At 41.2% G+C, this 19173-nt stretch overlaps 1 protein-coding gene across 9 annotated transcripts in view; it reads right to left on the bottom strand.

Moving 5' to 3' along the window:
* The window catches only part of sox5 (SRY-box transcription factor 5), a 219817-nt gene that overhangs the window by 26512 nt on the left and 174132 nt on the right, over positions 1-19173 (bottom strand). For 7 of the 9 annotated variants that reach the window (XM_089127334.1, XM_089127333.1, XM_089127336.1 and 4 more), the window contains 3 exons: positions 13846-13932; positions 10075-10247; positions 8872-8940 (listed from right to left, as the gene is read on the bottom strand). In XM_089127334.1, the coding sequence (XP_088983460.1) occupies positions 8872-8940; positions 10075-10247; positions 13846-13932 (329 nt within the window). The remainder of the gene's footprint in view (positions 1-8871; positions 8941-10074; positions 10248-13845; positions 13933-19173) is intronic. The other 2 variants (XM_039668428.2, XM_039668427.2) reach the window with 1 other exon arrangement.

Here is a 19173-nt window from a genome sequence, read left to right as displayed (position 1 = left end):
AGTTTCATTTATCAGCTGGCTCCGATGGTTTCTAAGAAGATGGGACGCAATGAAAGCCCCGTGGTCGTTGTGGTTTCTCCTCCAGCGTGTATGCATAGTTTAACATTCGCCACTTACTGCGTTGCTCTGATTGGTTGTAGGTCTATCCAATTGAGTGCAGAGGAGTTTTTGTTTTCCTGGTTCGGTTAAGACACGCCTCATAATCCAAGCCCTATGGAGCAGTATCAGACTCGCATTCTGACTAAAATATGAGTATATTAAAACACTCCTTCAAGCATAAACAAAACACAACACCTCCATCTATTGTGCTTTAGTTAAAATTGCAGAACACAAGAAGTCTTTTGTCACCATAATATTACTTTAGTCAGAATAGCGGACACCAAACAAACGAGACAGCAGAATTTTAATATGGTTTCCACGGTGTCAATAATTGCAGATTTGTGTTCCGTACTCACGGAATGATAATTTAGGGGACTCGCTCCCACATTTAATTGAGGTTGTCACTCCTGAAACTTAACAGTGTGTACCTTTATGTCTGGCTACACTATGCACCTCTCTATCCAGTGATTTCAAATACTGTGCTTGTCCAGCAACTGTCACCTGAGGACAAGTGAGATATGGACGGGTGGCTTTTGGGATAGTTGGCCCCCTTGACTTATTGTCACATAAAGGAGATTCTTCACGATCTGGCAACAGCTGGCCTCCATTTCTGCAGAGCACCATGCTCGGCACCTCGCCACACCACTTCACAAGGTTTGCAGGATTAAAAAAGGGAGGAAAGATGAAAAAAAAAAACACAAGCCAGAGACTTTGGCAAAGGGAGAGTCTTGAGACACACAGGCCCAAAGAAGAAGAGGACAGATGGTTCTACTGACGAGAAAAACACAAAGGCTCCAAAAGTGACAATCCTCTAAATATGAAAGTGACGTGCGCTAAGAGGAAAGGAGGCAGTTCATCACAGTCGCATGTTAAGATAAACAGAGGTTAAACTTGTATTTTTCTCCCCTTCTATCTCTTAAGTCTCAGTAGCATGTCTGAGGGTTTTTGAATTCCAACCACCGAGCAATCATTCCTTCATTTTGGTTAACCACAAACGGCAGGCCTCCTGTTCCCAGATCTGGAGGCAGTGGCGTTTTATAGTTGCGTTACGACATGACCCCCCACGGGCTGGTGCAGCTCTAACTTCCAGTCCTAATTGGACATATGCTCCTCTGGTTTTGCCTGTGTCTTCTCGGTGCGAGCTAAGGCTCTGTGGACACAATAGCATGTGCTAGCCAACGCGCATGCGTGTGTTTGTTCTCCAGTGGTTTTGGGCATGGAGTGTTTTTGTGGCAAATTACAATCACACGCTCTTCTCTTAAACGCATAGACATGTAAGCAAGTGTGTGTGGGAGCATATGGAATTAAAGGCTCGTGGATCTCCTCAAAGCGTTCGAACACACCGTCATGCTGTTCTCTATTCAATCAATGTAGTAAATAGCATTACCCACGCAGAGTAGGTGAGGCTGATATTGACATTTTCAGGCCAGTTAAGGCAGTTTCATGCATCCAGTTGACATAGAGAACAAAAGGACTGAACTTTACAGTTTCTTTCAAAGGAGATTTAAAGGGTAACTAAAACCTAAAACAACTTTTTTTAATTAATGATCTGGGGCTTTATTAAGGCTGTTCATTGATCAAAGTAAGTTTTGACATTTGGGTTTAAAGTGTTTTAATTCTACAATATGTGGAGTGAAAACGTCTGAGTGCTGCCCTCTTCAGGTTGAACAGTGGCTACTGCAGTTGCATTTTCCTATTGGAAGTTGCGGTACTCTGTGATGTCACAGAGTACCAGCTAACCACGCCCTTGCCAACAGAGAGATGCTTCTCAGGTGCACGCCCCCTCCTCCACTGGGCTCTGCCCACTTTTCCAGCACTTTTCAAAAATTGCCAGTGGGTGGAGTCAGTATCTGACCAGGGGTTTAGTTACCCTTGCATTGGCTGGGGACAGACACACGACGTTGAAACAAAGAGGACTCAGGTTAGGGAGAATATTCTTGAACTGGAACAACTTCCAGTCTCAACTGTAGGGATTGGATCAGTCCCTGCTAAACTAGTAATAGTTTAGGGAAAACCTTTTTTGAGGTGCTGCAACACCCCATCACACCCAAAGACGAATAGAGGACTTCCCTCATTTTGTCTTTGTCATAACTCACTATTAAAACTGTTGAATATTCCAGAAGGTTTATGACAAAAGTGTCAAGTCCAGCTGCAAGCTCTATAAAGGTTTATTAATCAGACAACAGCTGGCTGTGGAATTCCATTCTGGCTCTTTGAACTCTCTGGTAGGAAGAATGGCTTACTTGAAAAGCTTTTAAAAACTTCGAGAAAGCAGATAATTGGATCGGAAATGGGTTTCAGAACCGACATCTAAAAACAATATGATACTTCTGGTTTTCAAATGAAACAAAAATACTCTCTTGTGAATGGTCCTATTGACCAGCTCCACAATAAAGACAGTTGAGATAAATTAATAAAAACAGCAAATACAACTAGAATCTTAAAACCCCTCTAATTACCTGTTAGAAAAATAGATGGCAGACAAGGAAAAAAGGTTAACACAAGAGCGTAGCTAACTTTGCAACTTTATAAGAAAAGAGCGAGATATTGAGAGTGAAAGAGCAAGGAAAAAAAAATGTTGAAAGAAACAAATGGAAAGAGAAAAAGTGGAAAGTTGGCACAAAACTGAGTCAGAGCCTCTCGCCAGGCGGCACAGCTTGAACCTAAAGCTTTTTGAACATAATGAAGATGTGCAGATAATTAACATATGCAGTGTGAACAGGTTTGCTGGCACAGAGGAGAGAAAAACTCTAAGGTAGAGATATTATTAGGGAGTAATTTGCTCTAAGAAGTAAATGAGTGAAACAATAGCTGCCAGCATTGACAATATGGCACACATCTGAGAATGTGTGCAAGAACGGTGGTTAAGAACGAGTCCCACCGCTAAAATCTGTTTCCAGCCATATGCTCCAGCAATTAAAGGCAGGCCTCGGTGACCTCGCACTGAAGAGGGGACACATAGCCATATAACTAATAATTAATTTGCGCTTGGATAGCAGCGTTAGCACACACGCACTATCCTTGCAGACTGGCACTTAATATTAGCCCCCGTGGACGTGGGCATAGGCCATTAACTTTTACAGAGTGCCTGCGACGACTGCCAGTCTGGTGCAGGCATCAGTGCGACAGGACTGTCCCTGGTGAATAAGATTGAGATTGCGCACACGCTCAAACAAACACGTGCAGACAGTCAGCTTTTGCATTCATGGATGTACTTCCTGCTTGTTTTTATTAAGTGTGTCGGCTTATTATATACCTGGCTAAACATTGACGGCTAAAAAAAGAAGCTGCCAATGTTATCTCACATTCACGAGAGTGTTACTTCACAACAATTGTGAGGCGTCACCTTAGGGTGTGTTATCAGGGACCTAACAGAGCGCAACAGTTACTGTGTCTTTGGTGTTTGTTTTTTTGTGTATTGTTCCAATTAATTTCCTCCATTGGGATTTCAGCCAAACCAACAAACTCTGAGATGAGTGACAACATTATAATCTTAAGTTTTTAAATACCTTTTTACAAGTGTCTTACGAGGCAATGCATGCCATGAAGCACTTCAATCCAAATACTTGGAAATATTGAATTATAATTATTGATTATATTCATAAATGTACAATATTTTGAAAGTTCGTTTTTGCAAATAATTTTTTGCAATAAAGTTACCTAAGGATGTTGGGGAGTGTACTTCATATTTCACTTCTTTTTCGCTGTTCTCTTTTCTATGGTAACAGCAACTTATCTGATAGCTGTTATAGCAGTTATAGACCAGGAATTTTGGAATTAAAAATCTCACAGACTTGTGGCCACACAATCATATTATTAATATCGTTATACATTACCCTTAAAAATCCAATACTCAATGGAAAATAATTACAGTCGGAAACAGACTGTTGCGCTATATAAGGGGTTTGAAGTCTAGACCAATAAAGAGGTCACATGGCTTCACCCCTAATGCTTGATCTCTCTTCTCCATGCCTGATCGCGGTTTCCAGACAAACGTGGCATTTTCAAACCCCACCAAAACAACAACCCATCACTAACGCATGTCCATTTTCTCACTTATGTTCTTCGTTCTTTTTTTTTTTCAAGTATGCCTCTCATTTTTTTTTTCCAGCGAACGGTCCTTTTCCGTGAGCCAAGGGCACCTTTGGCTGATTAGCGGCTAATGAAATTGAGTGGCGAGCCTGTGTCTGCACAGCCAGCCTTTTATTAGGCCCCCATTAGGTGTGAGTGCAGGAGGTGCGTCAGCCGCCCGCTGTAGGTGGGCATAACGCAGGGCCCATCTGCTCCTCTGCCTGTGTGTCCTTCCTCAAATAGCTCCCATTAGCTGCCAACCACCGGGCTGAGAGAAGCCTTCCCCACACACTCAAACACATGAAGACACGCAAACACGGGCACACACCAGGCTGTTATATGCTTCTCAGGGCCAGTCGCTTAGGTAACACACAGTTGTTCTGTGGTTGAAGAGGAAGTAGAAGTGGAAATGGACACGTATAACACTTTGTATCTGTTAATTTCTATCCTTTCGGCTTCCTTGTAGAGCACATACAGTAGCACTTTGGAGAATTTTCTCTGAATGCCTACTTTTAAGGCTGAACTTCCTTCATCATTCTCCGTCTTGTTCAATGTATTGGTGATCCCCCCCAACCAATGTATTGGTTGATTCTTACGAACCAACATGGCATCATCATGACTTTGCGTAAACATACACGGCACTTTCAACTTTTCAAGTGGCGCTTTATCTATACACATTTTTAGCTATCCGCGTGTATGTCCACGCCGAAACGAACCGTAATCTTTTGCGTGTATGTCTACGCCGTTAAATGTCCGAGTGATTCCGCGTGCAAGTATACGCCGTTAAAAGTCAGAGCGAAACGAAGCAAAAGGTTATTAAACCCAGTGACGGGTAGGTTTAGAGACGTTGTTGGGGTAGGTCATATATTTATATATACAGTAATGTAACGTTAAGTCAACGGCGTTGATAAACACGCTGAAAAGCGATTATTCCGTGTTGATAGCACGCCAAAAATGGAAATACGAATTGGCGTGTCATACATACGCCATTTCATGAGATCAGTCTGTACGAACATACCTTTTATGATAAACAACTGATAGTGCTAATAGCTTGTTTTCACTGCGTTGCCATGGCGCGAAATGCAGATGGAGGGCAGGAAGTGATTTTCTATATTTAGGAAGCACTATAACACACTCAAAATGCCTATGTTTTGCGTCGCTCAAATCGATCAAACCACAAGGAGTTTTTATGGTGTGCCCAAAGTTGTTGTTCATAAGGGGGGAAAAAATTGACAGAAAAACACCGGGAACGTCTGCAGTCGGGAGGAGCCGAATGGGAAATGCCTGTGTGTGTGTGCAGTGATCACTTCGTCAAATGTGAGTTAATACATTATTTATGTGGCTTATAATTACATTATTCAGGTGTTTAAATACACTAATGTTGCTGTTTGTGTAACGTATCAGTTTCTGAAGTGTCTACAGCCTCGATGGCTGGAAAATCTCTCAATTCAGTTGAAAATCGGTCCTCTTCATAACGTAAGGATCACGTCCAACATATGTTTCGATTTTCTGTTGATATGTTTCTCTTGTAATAGCGTCTAAAGTAGTACAGGACGGATTTTCCTCCATCTCGTCCATTGCGCTCTTCACTCTTTGCCCTCCATCTGCATTCCGCGCGTCAACACAATCACGTGACTGCAAACCACGTATTGAGCAGAAATGACATCACTTTAAGAACTATAAAATGCCACCTGAAATATCCTTAATAATATAAAACGAGTCGGGAACATGTGTTGGAAGAATCCCCCCGATCCCCATCATAATCCGCAGTGCTGCGCAAAGCCCAGTTCACACAACCAGTGCGGCCACTTCATGCAGGAAAAACACCAATTACATTCATTTAGGTATAATGAGACAAATTAAACAATTACACAGCCAATTGGGTTAGCTGCTCCTGAACACAGGACCTGGTCTTACTCTGATGAGCTAACGCTCCTGTTGTTTTTTTGTTCCTCCTCAACCGATTTCGTTTCAACTCTCATTCCACGGGAAAATGAATTTACTATCTCAAGGAGGCACTGACGCATGGCAAATGAGTCTGATTGAGTTATGAAGCAATCATGCCGTGTTTGACATGTATAAGGTACTGCCGTGGAAGCTCTTTATTAGGTTAGATTTCCTGAAATGTAGGTTGACTCTAATATGTGTTTTATAAGCAGCCTGTCGTATTTCTGCCGCCACCGTGTCTAAAGACTTAAACTAGTTAGTTAGCTAAAACATGCGGCAGCAGTGCTTGTTTCGTTATCTGGGGCTAATGCCTTTGTGCTAAATGACTGTCGTTCTACGTCAAATTAGTCTGAAAAAAAAAAAGCTCCTCATGGGAGGTCTGGCTACTTGCGTTAACTGCCACTTTGACAGCGGAGGAGCCTCATCCCAGCCCCTGCGCTGGGTAGCGGAAATTTTCTAACACCAGCGCGATGCCCCGCAGAGCCGGAGTAGGTTTGCTGAAAGGAGGCTGCTAATGAGAGAAAAGCGAACAGACAGCGGGAAAGTGTTAAGAGTACAGCGGAGCTCAGGAGGAGGTTGTACCAGTGGGCAGCTCCCAGTCACAGCGCCCACAGGCCTTTCTCAACATGGGAATGCATTATATGTATCCTGCATTTCATGCCTCATGCTTCTCGGCAAGAGGATTCTTTCATCCAAAAGAGCCTGTCTTCCTGGTTTGATAACCGTCAGGGGTCCTGAGTTGAGACACAGCTTTAATAAGAAAGAAAGAGTGTGTATGCATGTTAGCCCCAAGAGCCTAAAGAAGTGGCCCCACACTGTGAGGTATATACATGTTAACTGTGTGTGCATATTTCAGGAGAGAACTAACTCTTCAAGGAGTTTTAAATGTGCCACAGACTTGGGTTGAAAAGTCCATGTAGGTTCTACAGGGATTTCGCGTCAAAGTAAAACAGCACTAGCAATCCATTTGACTCGAGTTTTACTTCAATAAGACGAGGATAAGGATTGAATTGCCAAACAGGAAAATGATTAAAAACTATTTGTGTTGTTTCAAATGACAAGTATGGAATAATTGTTCAAAATAAGACCAGGATAGGGTCAATTGTATTGCATTTTTATTCCATGTTTACTTTAAAGCTTATTTTCCTTTCTTTAGACATGGAATCTGTCTCTTGACCTCAGTAACGTCACGTAATAAACTCTAAATGGACTCGAAAAGTTTAGGACTGCTATATTTGTCTGTGACGCATGAGTATGTTAGCGGCCTGTGTGTTAGACACAAGTCAAATGTGTGTTTTTCAGGAGGTGATTTAGGGCTAATATATGATTGGCCCATATACAAGGGTCTCCTCCTCTCGCCCCCCTCCCCCGCCTCCGTGTTGACTGTGAGAAACTATTGTTCCACTAGGCTGAATGGAGAAGTGCTTGTTTGGGAAAAGGTTGCAAAGTCATGGGAAAAAGAAGCTTTGTTTCTGTGAGCGACGAGCGGGGCTAGAGAAACCCAAGCGGACGTGTTTTGGGGACTGACACACACACAGCTGCTAACTAACACACATAAGAACATGAGCTGATGCGGATTTCGAAATAGACACAGATAAGTCTCACATACACATGTTCAGGCTAAGCTGTGGAGTATGAACATACTACACACATGCAAACACAGCTGCAACACACACACACACACAGGCACTAAAAGAGAATGGCAGGGGTCCAGCGGACGGCAGTGATCTCTCTCTCTCTCTCTCTCTCTCTCTGTGTGTGTGTGTGTGTGTGTGTGAATAGTCTCAGTGTGATGTGGCTTCCTGGCCAAAACTGCCGGAGTCCCTCTCAAGGCTAAGTCTCATTTTATCAACCAAATTAGAATCATCTCATCTCCTCTTGCACACAAAGCCTTTATTCGCTTCACACCTGCACACACAAAGCAGGCCAGTGTCTCTCTGCCCCATGTATAAGTCAGCTGGGACAAACCCATTAAAAAGTGTCTCTGTTTAGTTTTCCACATGCTGCTTTACCAGCCATCAGGACATTACCGACACATTTATTTACGTAAAAGATCAAGTTGATATGATTGACATATTATGATACTCTTTTCCAAAACATATAGTGCTGCTTGTCCACTACTATAGGTAGCATATTATCCAAAATGGAGCCTGTTTAAGTGATTTGAAAATGCTCTTCATAGGACCACACAAATAGCTAGCAGCTGACATGCTATAACCTAAAAGCTTTGTTCAAAATCTTTGAAAAACATTCATTAACAGACTGTTATTCGAAGTGCATGGGAGAATTGTTTCCAAATGTTAACATTGCTAAGATAAGATGCATGATAATCTATAAAAAAATATGAAGCATGCACACATTTGGGGGAACAGTCTTTTCTTAATTAGTTTATTTATTTATTTATTTTACATTAGACCTTTCAAATAAATTGAATTATATTTATAATCAACGTTTCTTAAATCCGTCAGTAATCTTGGATGGATTTTTTTCACCTGAGCTTATCATAATGCACAATCTTCATTTGTGTAACTACATTTTGAAAAAGTGACTATGAAAACGGACTCTAGATACCAGGGCGGATGCATGTCTGTGATTGGGAGGTTGATTGCTGATTGGTGGACTAGAATGTTTGATTGTCACGAAACCCCGCGGCCATGGTGACAAGTCTCACAACCATGACTGTTCAAAAGCATAAACGCAAAACACAAATACACAAGTCTACAAGTGGACATGCACATATATATAAAGACTCACCTGGATCTGTTGCTGCAGGAGGTTGATTTTGTGTTGCTGCTGCAGAAGTTGCTGCTGTTGTCGTGCAATCTGCGGAAAGAGCATGTCAAACTGTCAAATACGTCAAACTCTTTTCCAACAAGGGAGGACATTATTTGTTCAGAGAGGGGGGTCACACGCATGTAAGGTGACTGTAAACTCTGTTTGAAGCTCTTGAGGATGCTTTTGTATTTCATACATATTTACCAAGGAGTGTCGCCCAGTCCTGGAGCGTTGTGTGTGTGTGTGTGTACAGGGGTGTGTTAGTGTATGTATTAATAGAGATCTGTTTTCTTTTGTAAAACTGAGCTCCCCAGAAGCAACTATGCACACAACAAAGCTAAAGCACACACTTCTGTATGCAAACACCTTTAGTTTTTTGCCTGCGTGCTTGAGGGGACTATACACATACTTACTGTATAGGGGGAAGGAGACACAGACGGTTTCTTTGTAATTGTGGTTCAAAGTAAAAAACGTTACAATGTTAGTTACACACCCAATAACCTTTCCTCCCGCACATTCACTCACTGGTAACACTGTTCTGTACTATTTAAATGTCCAAAACAGTGGCATAAACAGACATAATAGGAAGGAATGGGTCATTAATTTACTAGTTATCCAACAACATAATATATTGTTATTGAGGCTGACTAGCTTATCTCTAATTAGTTTTTGTTTTAATAATTTTACGGTGGTGCTCTAATTAACATCCTGACAGTGTCGGAAAAACTTGAAATGTATCCACTTTAAAGCAACATCAGCCATATTTTTTTTTACTACCTATAAACATTTGTATCAAGACTCCTGCATTCTGCTCCATTAAGTTGTGCTTTATCTAGCCGTTTATGAATACAAAAAAAAAAATTAAAAAAAAATAAAAAATAATCAGGGTCAAGAGAACCTGGAACCAGCTTAATACACAGGGCTTTCTTAACCCATCAATATATTATGAGAAACATATTGCATTATTTTCCTTGTTAGGACCTGCATTAGGCAACCAGGCCAATTCAACCGCACAAACATTTTTGTGGACATATTGTGTGTTGATTTGAAATAAACATGTATATTTAATTTTCAACAATATATTAGCCTAGCCAGCCCTTATCATCTATTATCGTCTTCAGTCTTTGGAAAGTGTGCATAATTGATGAAACACAAGATGCAACATGTTGAAAAAGTGCTAACCTGGTCCTGTTGCTGTTTGGCCAACTCCATTTGCTGGCGCTGTTTTTCAATTTGCGAAGCGGCTAGTTTCTTCTGCTCCTCATGGGCGGCCAGAAGCTGCTCTCTGAGACTGCTGAGCTGCGTGATCATGCCCATCAGCTGGCGCTCTTTCTCCGCCAGGCTGTCCGGGGTGCCTGCAGGGGTTAAAGGGCACGGGCCACAGGTCAATAAGCTAGGCGAGGAAGCCTTGCACCCAGATGTGCTCCTCCTGAGATGTGCTATCGCCCTGGTGTTTACCTAGCCGTCGCTACACATTTAGCATGAGCTGACCTCCGACCTCGGCTAAAGATGAGAACGCTCTGACATACGATCAGCCCCAGAGCAGGCGGCAAGAAGGGAAGACTAAATCACTCGACAGGATGTCGTTGCACTGCGGTATTACCCCAGACTACCACCAATCAAACAGAGTGTGTGTTTGTGTGTGCTAAACCCCTAAAGCGTCCCAATGTCCAAATGAGCACGTCTGTTAATGTGTGCAATTGTGCGTCTGAGGTCATATATCTGCGTTAAAACACACACACGCACACACAGACACACGTCTACACAGCCCACAATCCCCCATTGTTCTCGTTCTCTACCTTCTGAGGGGCCACATTCCTCACCAGGGAAAAACAGATGATGAAGAAAGCTAGAGAAAGAAGGGAGTCATAGCAGCTGACCTGACCCTTTGCCCTGGCAGGAAGGTGAGAGTAGGCTCCATTTGTAACCCCTTCACAAACACACACACACAGACTCAACAATGCACAATAAAGGCAACTGTCACAGGCGGCCAGTTGGAAAAATAAACCTGCAGCTCCCCTTAACAGCTCCCAGACTGGGCTTTCACAAGAGGGTGTGCATCCGAGCCGGCATGGGACAAGGGAAGGCCTTGTGTGAAAGCTGACGAGTCTTCCAGAGAAAAGAGGGATCAAAGTGATCTTTATTTCTCGCTTTCTTTCCGAAACCCTGTTGCTCATACCAGGGATTGGTTTATCTAGATTTTTTAAATTCATTTTTTTTATGTTCAATTTAAATATTGACTTCAATACTTTTAAACTGTGGGGGTTAAAAAGAGATTAATTTAGCAACAAACGAGTCATACATTTTACAATATTGTTTTCGAATGCATGAATTCATAGCTTTTATGGAAATATAATAAAATATATCCAAACCCTAATATTAAACAACAAATATAAATCTATAATTTCTTCATTTCTTGTTTCCCGGAAAAAAAAAATTCTCACCTTGTCTCAACACATTATATAGCAAGTTAAAAAATAGTTTAGATCGTATCTGGAGACTCGTGTACTCTGTACTCTGTCCAGCTGTTTTTTTACTGGAAGGAAGAATCCTAAAGAATCCAATATTTTTTTTCATATTCAATATAAATATTGACTTAAATACGTTTAAACTGTGCATCAGACGAGTCATACATTTTACAATATTTTTTTTCGAAAACAAAAATGTGTGCATGAATTCATAGCTTTACGGAAATATAATAAAATATAACCAAACCCTCCTAATAAAATAAACAAATATACAATTATTTTCCTGATGCATATAAATATATAATTTCTTCATTTCTTGTTTCCCGGGAAAAAAAAAATCTCACCTTGTTACAACACATTATATAGCAAGTTAAAAAAAATAGTTTAAATCGTATCTGGAGACTCGTGTACTCTGTCCAGCTGTTTTTTTTTTTTACTGGAACGAAGAATCCTAAAGAATCCAACGAGAACGCATAATTTTTTTTTTCATATTCAATATATTTATATATATATTTTTATATATATATATTTTTTTTCATATTCAATATATTTCATATTCAATATATAAATATTGACTTAAATACGTTTAAACTGTGGGGGTTAGAAAGAGATTAATTTAGCATCAGACGAGTCATACATTTTACAATATTTTTTTTTTTCGAACAAAAATGTGTGCATGAATTCACACATAGCTTTACGGCAATATAATAAAATAACCAAACCCTAATAATAAAAAACAAATATGCAATTATTTTCCTGATGCATATAAATCTATAATTTCTTCATTTCTTGTTTCCCGGGAAAAAAAAAAAATCTCACCTTGTCACAACACAAGTGATAATATATAATTATAGCAAGTTCAAAACTGGAAGGAAGAATCCTAAAGAATCCAACGAGAACGCATCTGATCAATGTTGGTGGACATGCCCCATAAACCAACAGGGTTTCTTAAAACAACTATACAAGATGAATGTCTTGAATGTACAGTAGCTTTGCGCTGTAAGACTGTCAGTAAGATTCACTCATTAAAATGTCACTGAACCTCTGACACAATATACTCTGGATGCCCTCAGACTAGAGTTGACAGAAAGTGTTTATACACACACATAACAAAATACACCAGCCTCATCAATCACAACCGAAGGCTTTTTACCTCGGCTACTGAAAGTCCAGCTTTGGATCAATAAGTGGTTTCCTCTCTCTCTAAACATCCTAGGGCTGCCTTTACTGCCTTGCCTCATGTCACAAACCACAGTAATTAACCAATTTGTAACAATGTAATACCTGTCAAGCAGCTCTCACTGCTAATTAATGACTGGGCTTAAAAGACAAATCCCTAAAGCAGCACAGTACTGTGTTACATGAGGGAGAGCAGGAGAGAAAGAGCTTAGCCCGAGGCTCTTATTGTCCATTAACACTTTTCTTTTCATCTTTTCTTCTATCTTTCTCTCTCGTTCGCTTTGCAATCATCTCCTATGTGGTTAACACAGGCTGTTCTTTACCGTGCGATTTATTTAGAAGTACAATTCTCTTATACAGTATCTGTTCTATGAAATGCATTGGTGTGCGATAATACATAATATATCACCAGACCATCAACCATTGTTTCATTTCAGGGAATATATCTGCTAGTGGCAAAAAAATGCCATGAATGTGCTTTATACAATACCATTTATATGAACGTTTCTCTGCTTAATACTTTTTTATTGTTTTATAAAAGAAACTAGACGCAATTTCAGTTGACAAAACCCAATTCCCAAAGACTTGTAAGCAAACCTGAATGTGAACATACAAACATTATTCACAGACTGAGAACCTTGCTTATACAGCACCCCATTTAAAATGATTTTTATAAATTTGTGTGCCCATTTTTGATCTCGAAGGTTACGCACACAGAGAGAGATGACAGTTGCGAGGGACCTCTCCAACCGCTGGTCATGGCGGGGATGCTCTCTTGCTAAAATGTCATCACAGTGGGGTTACCGCACCGGCGGATTGATCAATGGCGTTCCCTTTTCTGCTCCAGGAGCGTGAACAAGCTTCGTTTGATTAAATATTTCGGAGCTTAATGAAGTACGTTTACTCCAGAGTTAGCCGTGCACACCACTAGTGTGAGGAAGGCTTGTTAAAGTGACAGAGGAGTGTGTTCTCGCTACGGCTGAACGACCTAACAGGATGTATCATTAACCGTGCTAACATGAGCAAGGCTTGTTGCTTAGCGAGTCATCCCGGCAGATCATTAACCGGGGCAGGCCAAGAGGCTAGCGCTAGGTGGATTAGCATACCGGAGCGCTTGTGACATTTGAGACGTACAATTATAAGTATCAATTCAAAACTAGAACTGCAAAACCAGCTCTTCTGACCCAATCGCCGATTGGAATAGCGAAAGGTCGGTGTTGTTGCTCTAAAAAGAGATACAACAGATATGTCAATGGCCATGCAAACTCTCAGAGGTCAAATGAAGACACAAAGTCTTTCGTTTTACCTTTGATCTCCCCAAAGTTGCCAGAACCCATGGCCAATAGCTTGTCCTTCCAGTCCTTAGACAACAGCCTCTCAATACTGGGGGCCTCTGGAGGGGAGGGAGAGACAGAAAGAGAGAGAATTACCACAGGCAGGCAACATCACAATATAGCTCATTTAAAGTCCATTTGCTGTAATAAAGGCCCGTCTCTCTAATGGCACCAACAGTAGGGCAGGAGGAAGAAAGGATGGAGAGAGAGAAGGAGAGAGAAAGACAGAGAGAGAGAGAGAGTTGAGCGGCTTCCTCACCTGCTGTTAGCCAATCATTAGCCCTATGCTCCAGCTAACACAAAGAGGCTCTTAATGCACCGGGTACAATGGACACATTATCGAGGCTGTGCGCTTTGTTTTCCTAATACACCCCGCGGACCCGCTAACCCCTCCACCCCACACGCTAATTACTAACCTGCCAAGGACGGACGTCTCAAACAAGAGAGAGAGAGGGGAAAATTACAACAACTCTCAACACCCCCCCCCCCTCCCCCCACCCCTGTATTCCTCTCCAACACAAATACATCAGTACCAGCATTACCACCACAACAATTAACTGCGATATGAAACAAAACAAGAGGAAGAGAGTGACACAAATAGTGAAAGAGAAAAGCAAGGTGTGTGTTTGTGGTAAATGACATCATCAGTCAGTATTTTAGCTGGCCGCGAAACTATGCACACGCTCCAACTTTAGATTCAGTTGTGATTTCCTTTACGTATCATTTTTATCCCATTTGTCATTCTACATTTATTTATTTAGCCTTTATTTAGCCAGGAGATAACCTCACTGGAAAATATAAAGAGTAACTGTTACATCACTAAACTCACGTCTCCAAAAGCAAAAACACACACGCACAAACTTAACATTCAATTATGATTTCCTTTTTGTAATTCTACATCCTGTGGCTCAGTTAGTAAAGCATGACGCTTACAATTTGAAGGTTTCCATATTATTTTACACAATCAATCCTGTCTTGAAAAACATCTCATTTAAATCTTAATCACTACACCCTTTGTAAAATTTAAAATTCACATCTCCAAAAGCAAAAAATACACACACATACAGAGTTAAATACTTCTCCACCAAAGTAAAAACACCAGGTGGCACCATTACCAATTCAGCTGGAGTTAATACACTGAGAACTAACCTCTGTCTTTGCGACTGATAAACTGTACAGGCCCCAGGTGGGCGGCACACACACTTACACTCAAAGGCTTGCCAAATAGAAGAAGACTTGCCAAATATTTCATGTCTGATTAGTGCTCGTGTGGCATGTCTGCGATTTAAAGTTTGTCGCATTCTTGCCTCTTGAGTATTTCTGAATATCCTTTGTGTTCCCGGTCTCGCGTCTGGACTTCAAAGTTTGACACTTTCAGGCCTGTAACAGACGTCTTTGGTTTATGGACGCACTGCCTCACAGTTCAGCCAATCACCTTCACTACTGCTGCTGTTTCTACTGACAGCTGTCTCACTGTCACCCCAACAGGTGTTATTAGCCCTCGGCTCTCTCTCTCTCTCCTCTATTCTGGCATCTGTGTGTAACAATGACAGAGGCTTTTAAGCCCAAGAGCTTTGACAAGCGAAAGGTTTCAACAAATGGCCACTCCGTCTATCCCCCCTGCCTGCTCTCTCTCTCTCTCTCTCCGTGTATAGTATAGCACTTTCACCCTCTCTCTCACCACGGCACCGTAATAGTTATTATTTTTATTTATTAACATGGCTGCTATTGTCCCTGCTGACAGCTCCTTCACTTTAACTATTAATAAAAATAGAAAGCCCTCTTTTATGTGACAGCCCGCAGCGAGGATCTGTGCAATCGTTTACTGCAAAATGGACAGAGAAGGAAGCAGATATGCTGATGTATCTGTCTTTCGTGGCAGCTCCCTTGTCTTGATCTCGTTCTTCAACCTTTGGCAAGAAAAGGACTGTTGCGACGCCCCTTTTCTGCGGGCCTTTGATAGAATCACCTTTCAGTTCAGACCGTGATGTTGCTTTTAGTTTTTTCAAAATGAACAACAACAAATGCTGGACTTTTAAAAGCCAAAATAAGGACTGTATCCTGCCACTTATTCGTGTACTAATAATATAGACTCTAGCGAACTAAAAATCACAAATGATATCTCTTTAATATCTCAGTTTAATATAGCTGTTTTGATACATTGAGATTTAATGGATTTTAATTGAGAATTTTGACGAGGGTCCGAAAAGTCAAACTCAAACATTTCTCATGTAATATTTACAAAGACCAAAGCAAACCATATTAATGTAATAGCTACACTTACTGCATGCTCAAATTGGTCTCATTGTATATCTCTCAAGGAAATTTAAAAGAAACATATGAGAAAAATGAAACAACAAAATGTTGTATTAAGAAAAAAAGGTGCAATTTAAAACCTATATTTGCTATGGGTTATCGACATTCAAAATATGTGCATAAGAGAGAGAAACAGAAGTGAGAGAGGGCAGGAACTTTGCGACTGGTCCCATTATTTTCAATACAGCAGCACAGCTTGTATGCATTAGTGTAAAGAGGTCTTGTTTGTGGCAGCTGGGTGGAACCCTATGCGCCCTTACAAGGTGGGGAGCACATTTTTGGTGGGACCAGCGCTGCCTGAGGGGTACAGCAGAAAGAGAACAGTGGAAAGACACAGAGCAAGGGTGTGTTTGAGAGAAGTGGTGTTTGTGCCAAAATTCTTTCTAATGGTCCTATTTGAAATATTGTTTCTAAGCAGCTTTAAAAAACAAATATTTCAAAAATAGTGAGCAAATTAAAGGTAGTGGTGAGGGGAAAAAAATAAATCAAACATGAATATTAGTGTTAACATAAATATGTGTATATTAATAAGATAAGGACCCACTAGCACCCATTCCCCATGGAGTCCCTTCATCGGATTTTGAGAACACCCTGGACCGTCACTAAAACTGTCCTTCTACTCATCAACCTCTATTTGTGTCTTGAACAGGATGTTCGGCAGACAGATCAGACAAACAAGTTGGTCAGTTGCACACACTCATCTGTAAAGTGAATATGAGATCATAAACTCACCAACCACCACACCAAGCATGCCAAAATTGGAGAGGAGAAGCTAATCTGACAATAATAGGTGAATTATGGGGCATTATTAAAGTTCACTGGCTCCAGAGGACTCCAGCAGCTGGCAGAGCCAAAGCCAAGATGTCCAGCCACCTGGCCCAAAAGCGTGCGTGGAAGAACCACTCAAGATGTGCCACCAGTGAGTGTACTTTCATTGTTCACACACCATGGTCCAACTTGGTCTGGGCTCTGTACTTCACAAATAATTTCATCACCCACTCTGTTTCTCTATGCCTCGGCGTTGCGGTGCTATTTTTTGCCCAAACGTTCTGACTCAGCCCGGCCAACTCCATTTTTCCAATTATCTCATATTTGCAAAGCCAATGAGATGTTTTGTTCGGAAAAGAAAGAGGGGGCGGGGGTTGGTTTTGGAGGAGTGGAGAGAAGCGGGGAGATGGAGGGGGAATGAGACGAGGAGAGCCAGGCCCACAGTGGACAACAAAAGGGCCAGTGTCCCAGCGCCAGCTTCACGCGGGTGGGGAGGGCTCACAGGAAAGGCCCTGGCTCGGGCCCGGCCCAGCACACAGCACCAGAACAGGCTCCACATTGACTGCTCTTGGCAGAAAGAAACACGCTGCAGCAGCTCCCAGTTGCCACAGAGGTCAGGATTGAATAACCAATTATACAAGCACCCAGCTAGTTTATCTAAGGTTGGACAGAAAGGACTGTCACACACTTTGAGTTCAGTGCCGTATATATATATGTCCGTCATGAGACGCGCACACACTGGAGTCCAGCTGCGCTTAGATCTTTGGAAGGAGTAAACAAAAACACACAAAGATGGGTTTCAATCACAAAACTAGTCATTAATTACAGCCTTTGTGACTAGAACACTATAATCAATGAATGCAGTCCAGATCAGTAGTCATTTAGGGTGTCATGTTTAAAAAAAGTTCATGAGATTTTAAAGAGCAAATGGCAGAAGTTTGATACAGAAACAAACACACTGTGCAAACTCTGCTCCTGAATTCCCCCGTCAAATGAAAAGATGATTATAATCACCCTTGATGATCAATTTATGTACGGCTGTTATTTGCACAGAGACCATGTTGAAAATTCTTTCTAAAGGACGTTCAAACATCAGCAGCCGCTCGTGTTTTCTCCCGGCACGGCAGACACTGCGAGACTGTGAAACGCACAGAGCAAGAAAAAAAAAATAGAGGAAAAAAAAAAAAAAAAAACATCGGACCAAATCTCTCATCAAAAGCCGGCATTCAAGCTAAAAGTTCCAATTATGTGTGCTGATGGAGGAAAAGGCAATGCTTAGCAACACTCTGTACAAATATTCTCTCACACACAGAGAATGTCTTCTTTCTTGTTTTTGCTCAAAAAACGTTCCCGTCTTTGAGAGGTGACAAGCAGAAAGGAAAAAGGGAAACATGGAGGGACAGGGCGCGATGGAGTGAGATAAGGTGACAGTTTAGAGTTTGTGTGAAGTCGTAATGGAGTCAATGGAAAGAGCAGAGCTGAAGTTAAAGGTTGCACACCCTTTACCTTCAAGAGCGGTCACCAGGGTAACAGGCACAATTTTCTAATACAATATATATATATATAAACCCCCTGTTTGTTCTCCATCTGTACAGTTTTTCTTTTCTTTTCTGGACAGTAGTATTTTGTTCTAGAACAATGACATCATGGCTAAACGGACCTATATAGGTTCTCATTAGAATTTGTCAATCAAAACATCAGAACTTATTATTGAAACACCAGCAGAACAGTGTTAATTGTTTGCAAAACCATTTGTACATAAACTGACAGTAAATTTGCGTAAAAAAATAGTTTATCGAACCATTTAGAGAACTAAATGCAGTATTTTATTGAAATTTATTGAATTGAAAAACTTAGTGTGTAGTGTGATACAGAAGTCCCACGTGCACTTCAAAGTGTGCTCTTCAGCTCTAGTCCTTAGTTAGATGATGATAAATCAATTTTCCATAAATTAATGGAAAATAATTCCCAACTTAAGCTGCAGGGTGAGATTTACAAATTGAAAAAGTCGTTTATCTCTGACGGAATTGTGCCCTTCACATATCTGCAATCCTTCTCTGACAGATGGTGTTGTGGGTGCTTATGTCCAATTTGATTTGAACCAAAACTCCCGCCAAATTTATTCTGGCACCTCTTGCGCGGTGCCAAATTTACACTGCCAGATTGAAATAACTGCGTGGAGGGCATGACATTGTGAAGAAGAATGTGAGCAAAAC

This window comes from Pimephales promelas, chromosome 24, assembly GCF_988280905.1.
Source record: "Pimephales promelas chromosome 24, fPimPro1.hap1.1, whole genome shotgun sequence".
NCBI classification, from domain to species: Eukaryota; Metazoa; Chordata; class Actinopteri; order Cypriniformes; family Leuciscidae; genus Pimephales; species Pimephales promelas.
The sequence above is the reverse complement of the archived record's forward strand: the minus strand, read 5'-3'. Positions and strand labels throughout refer to the sequence as shown.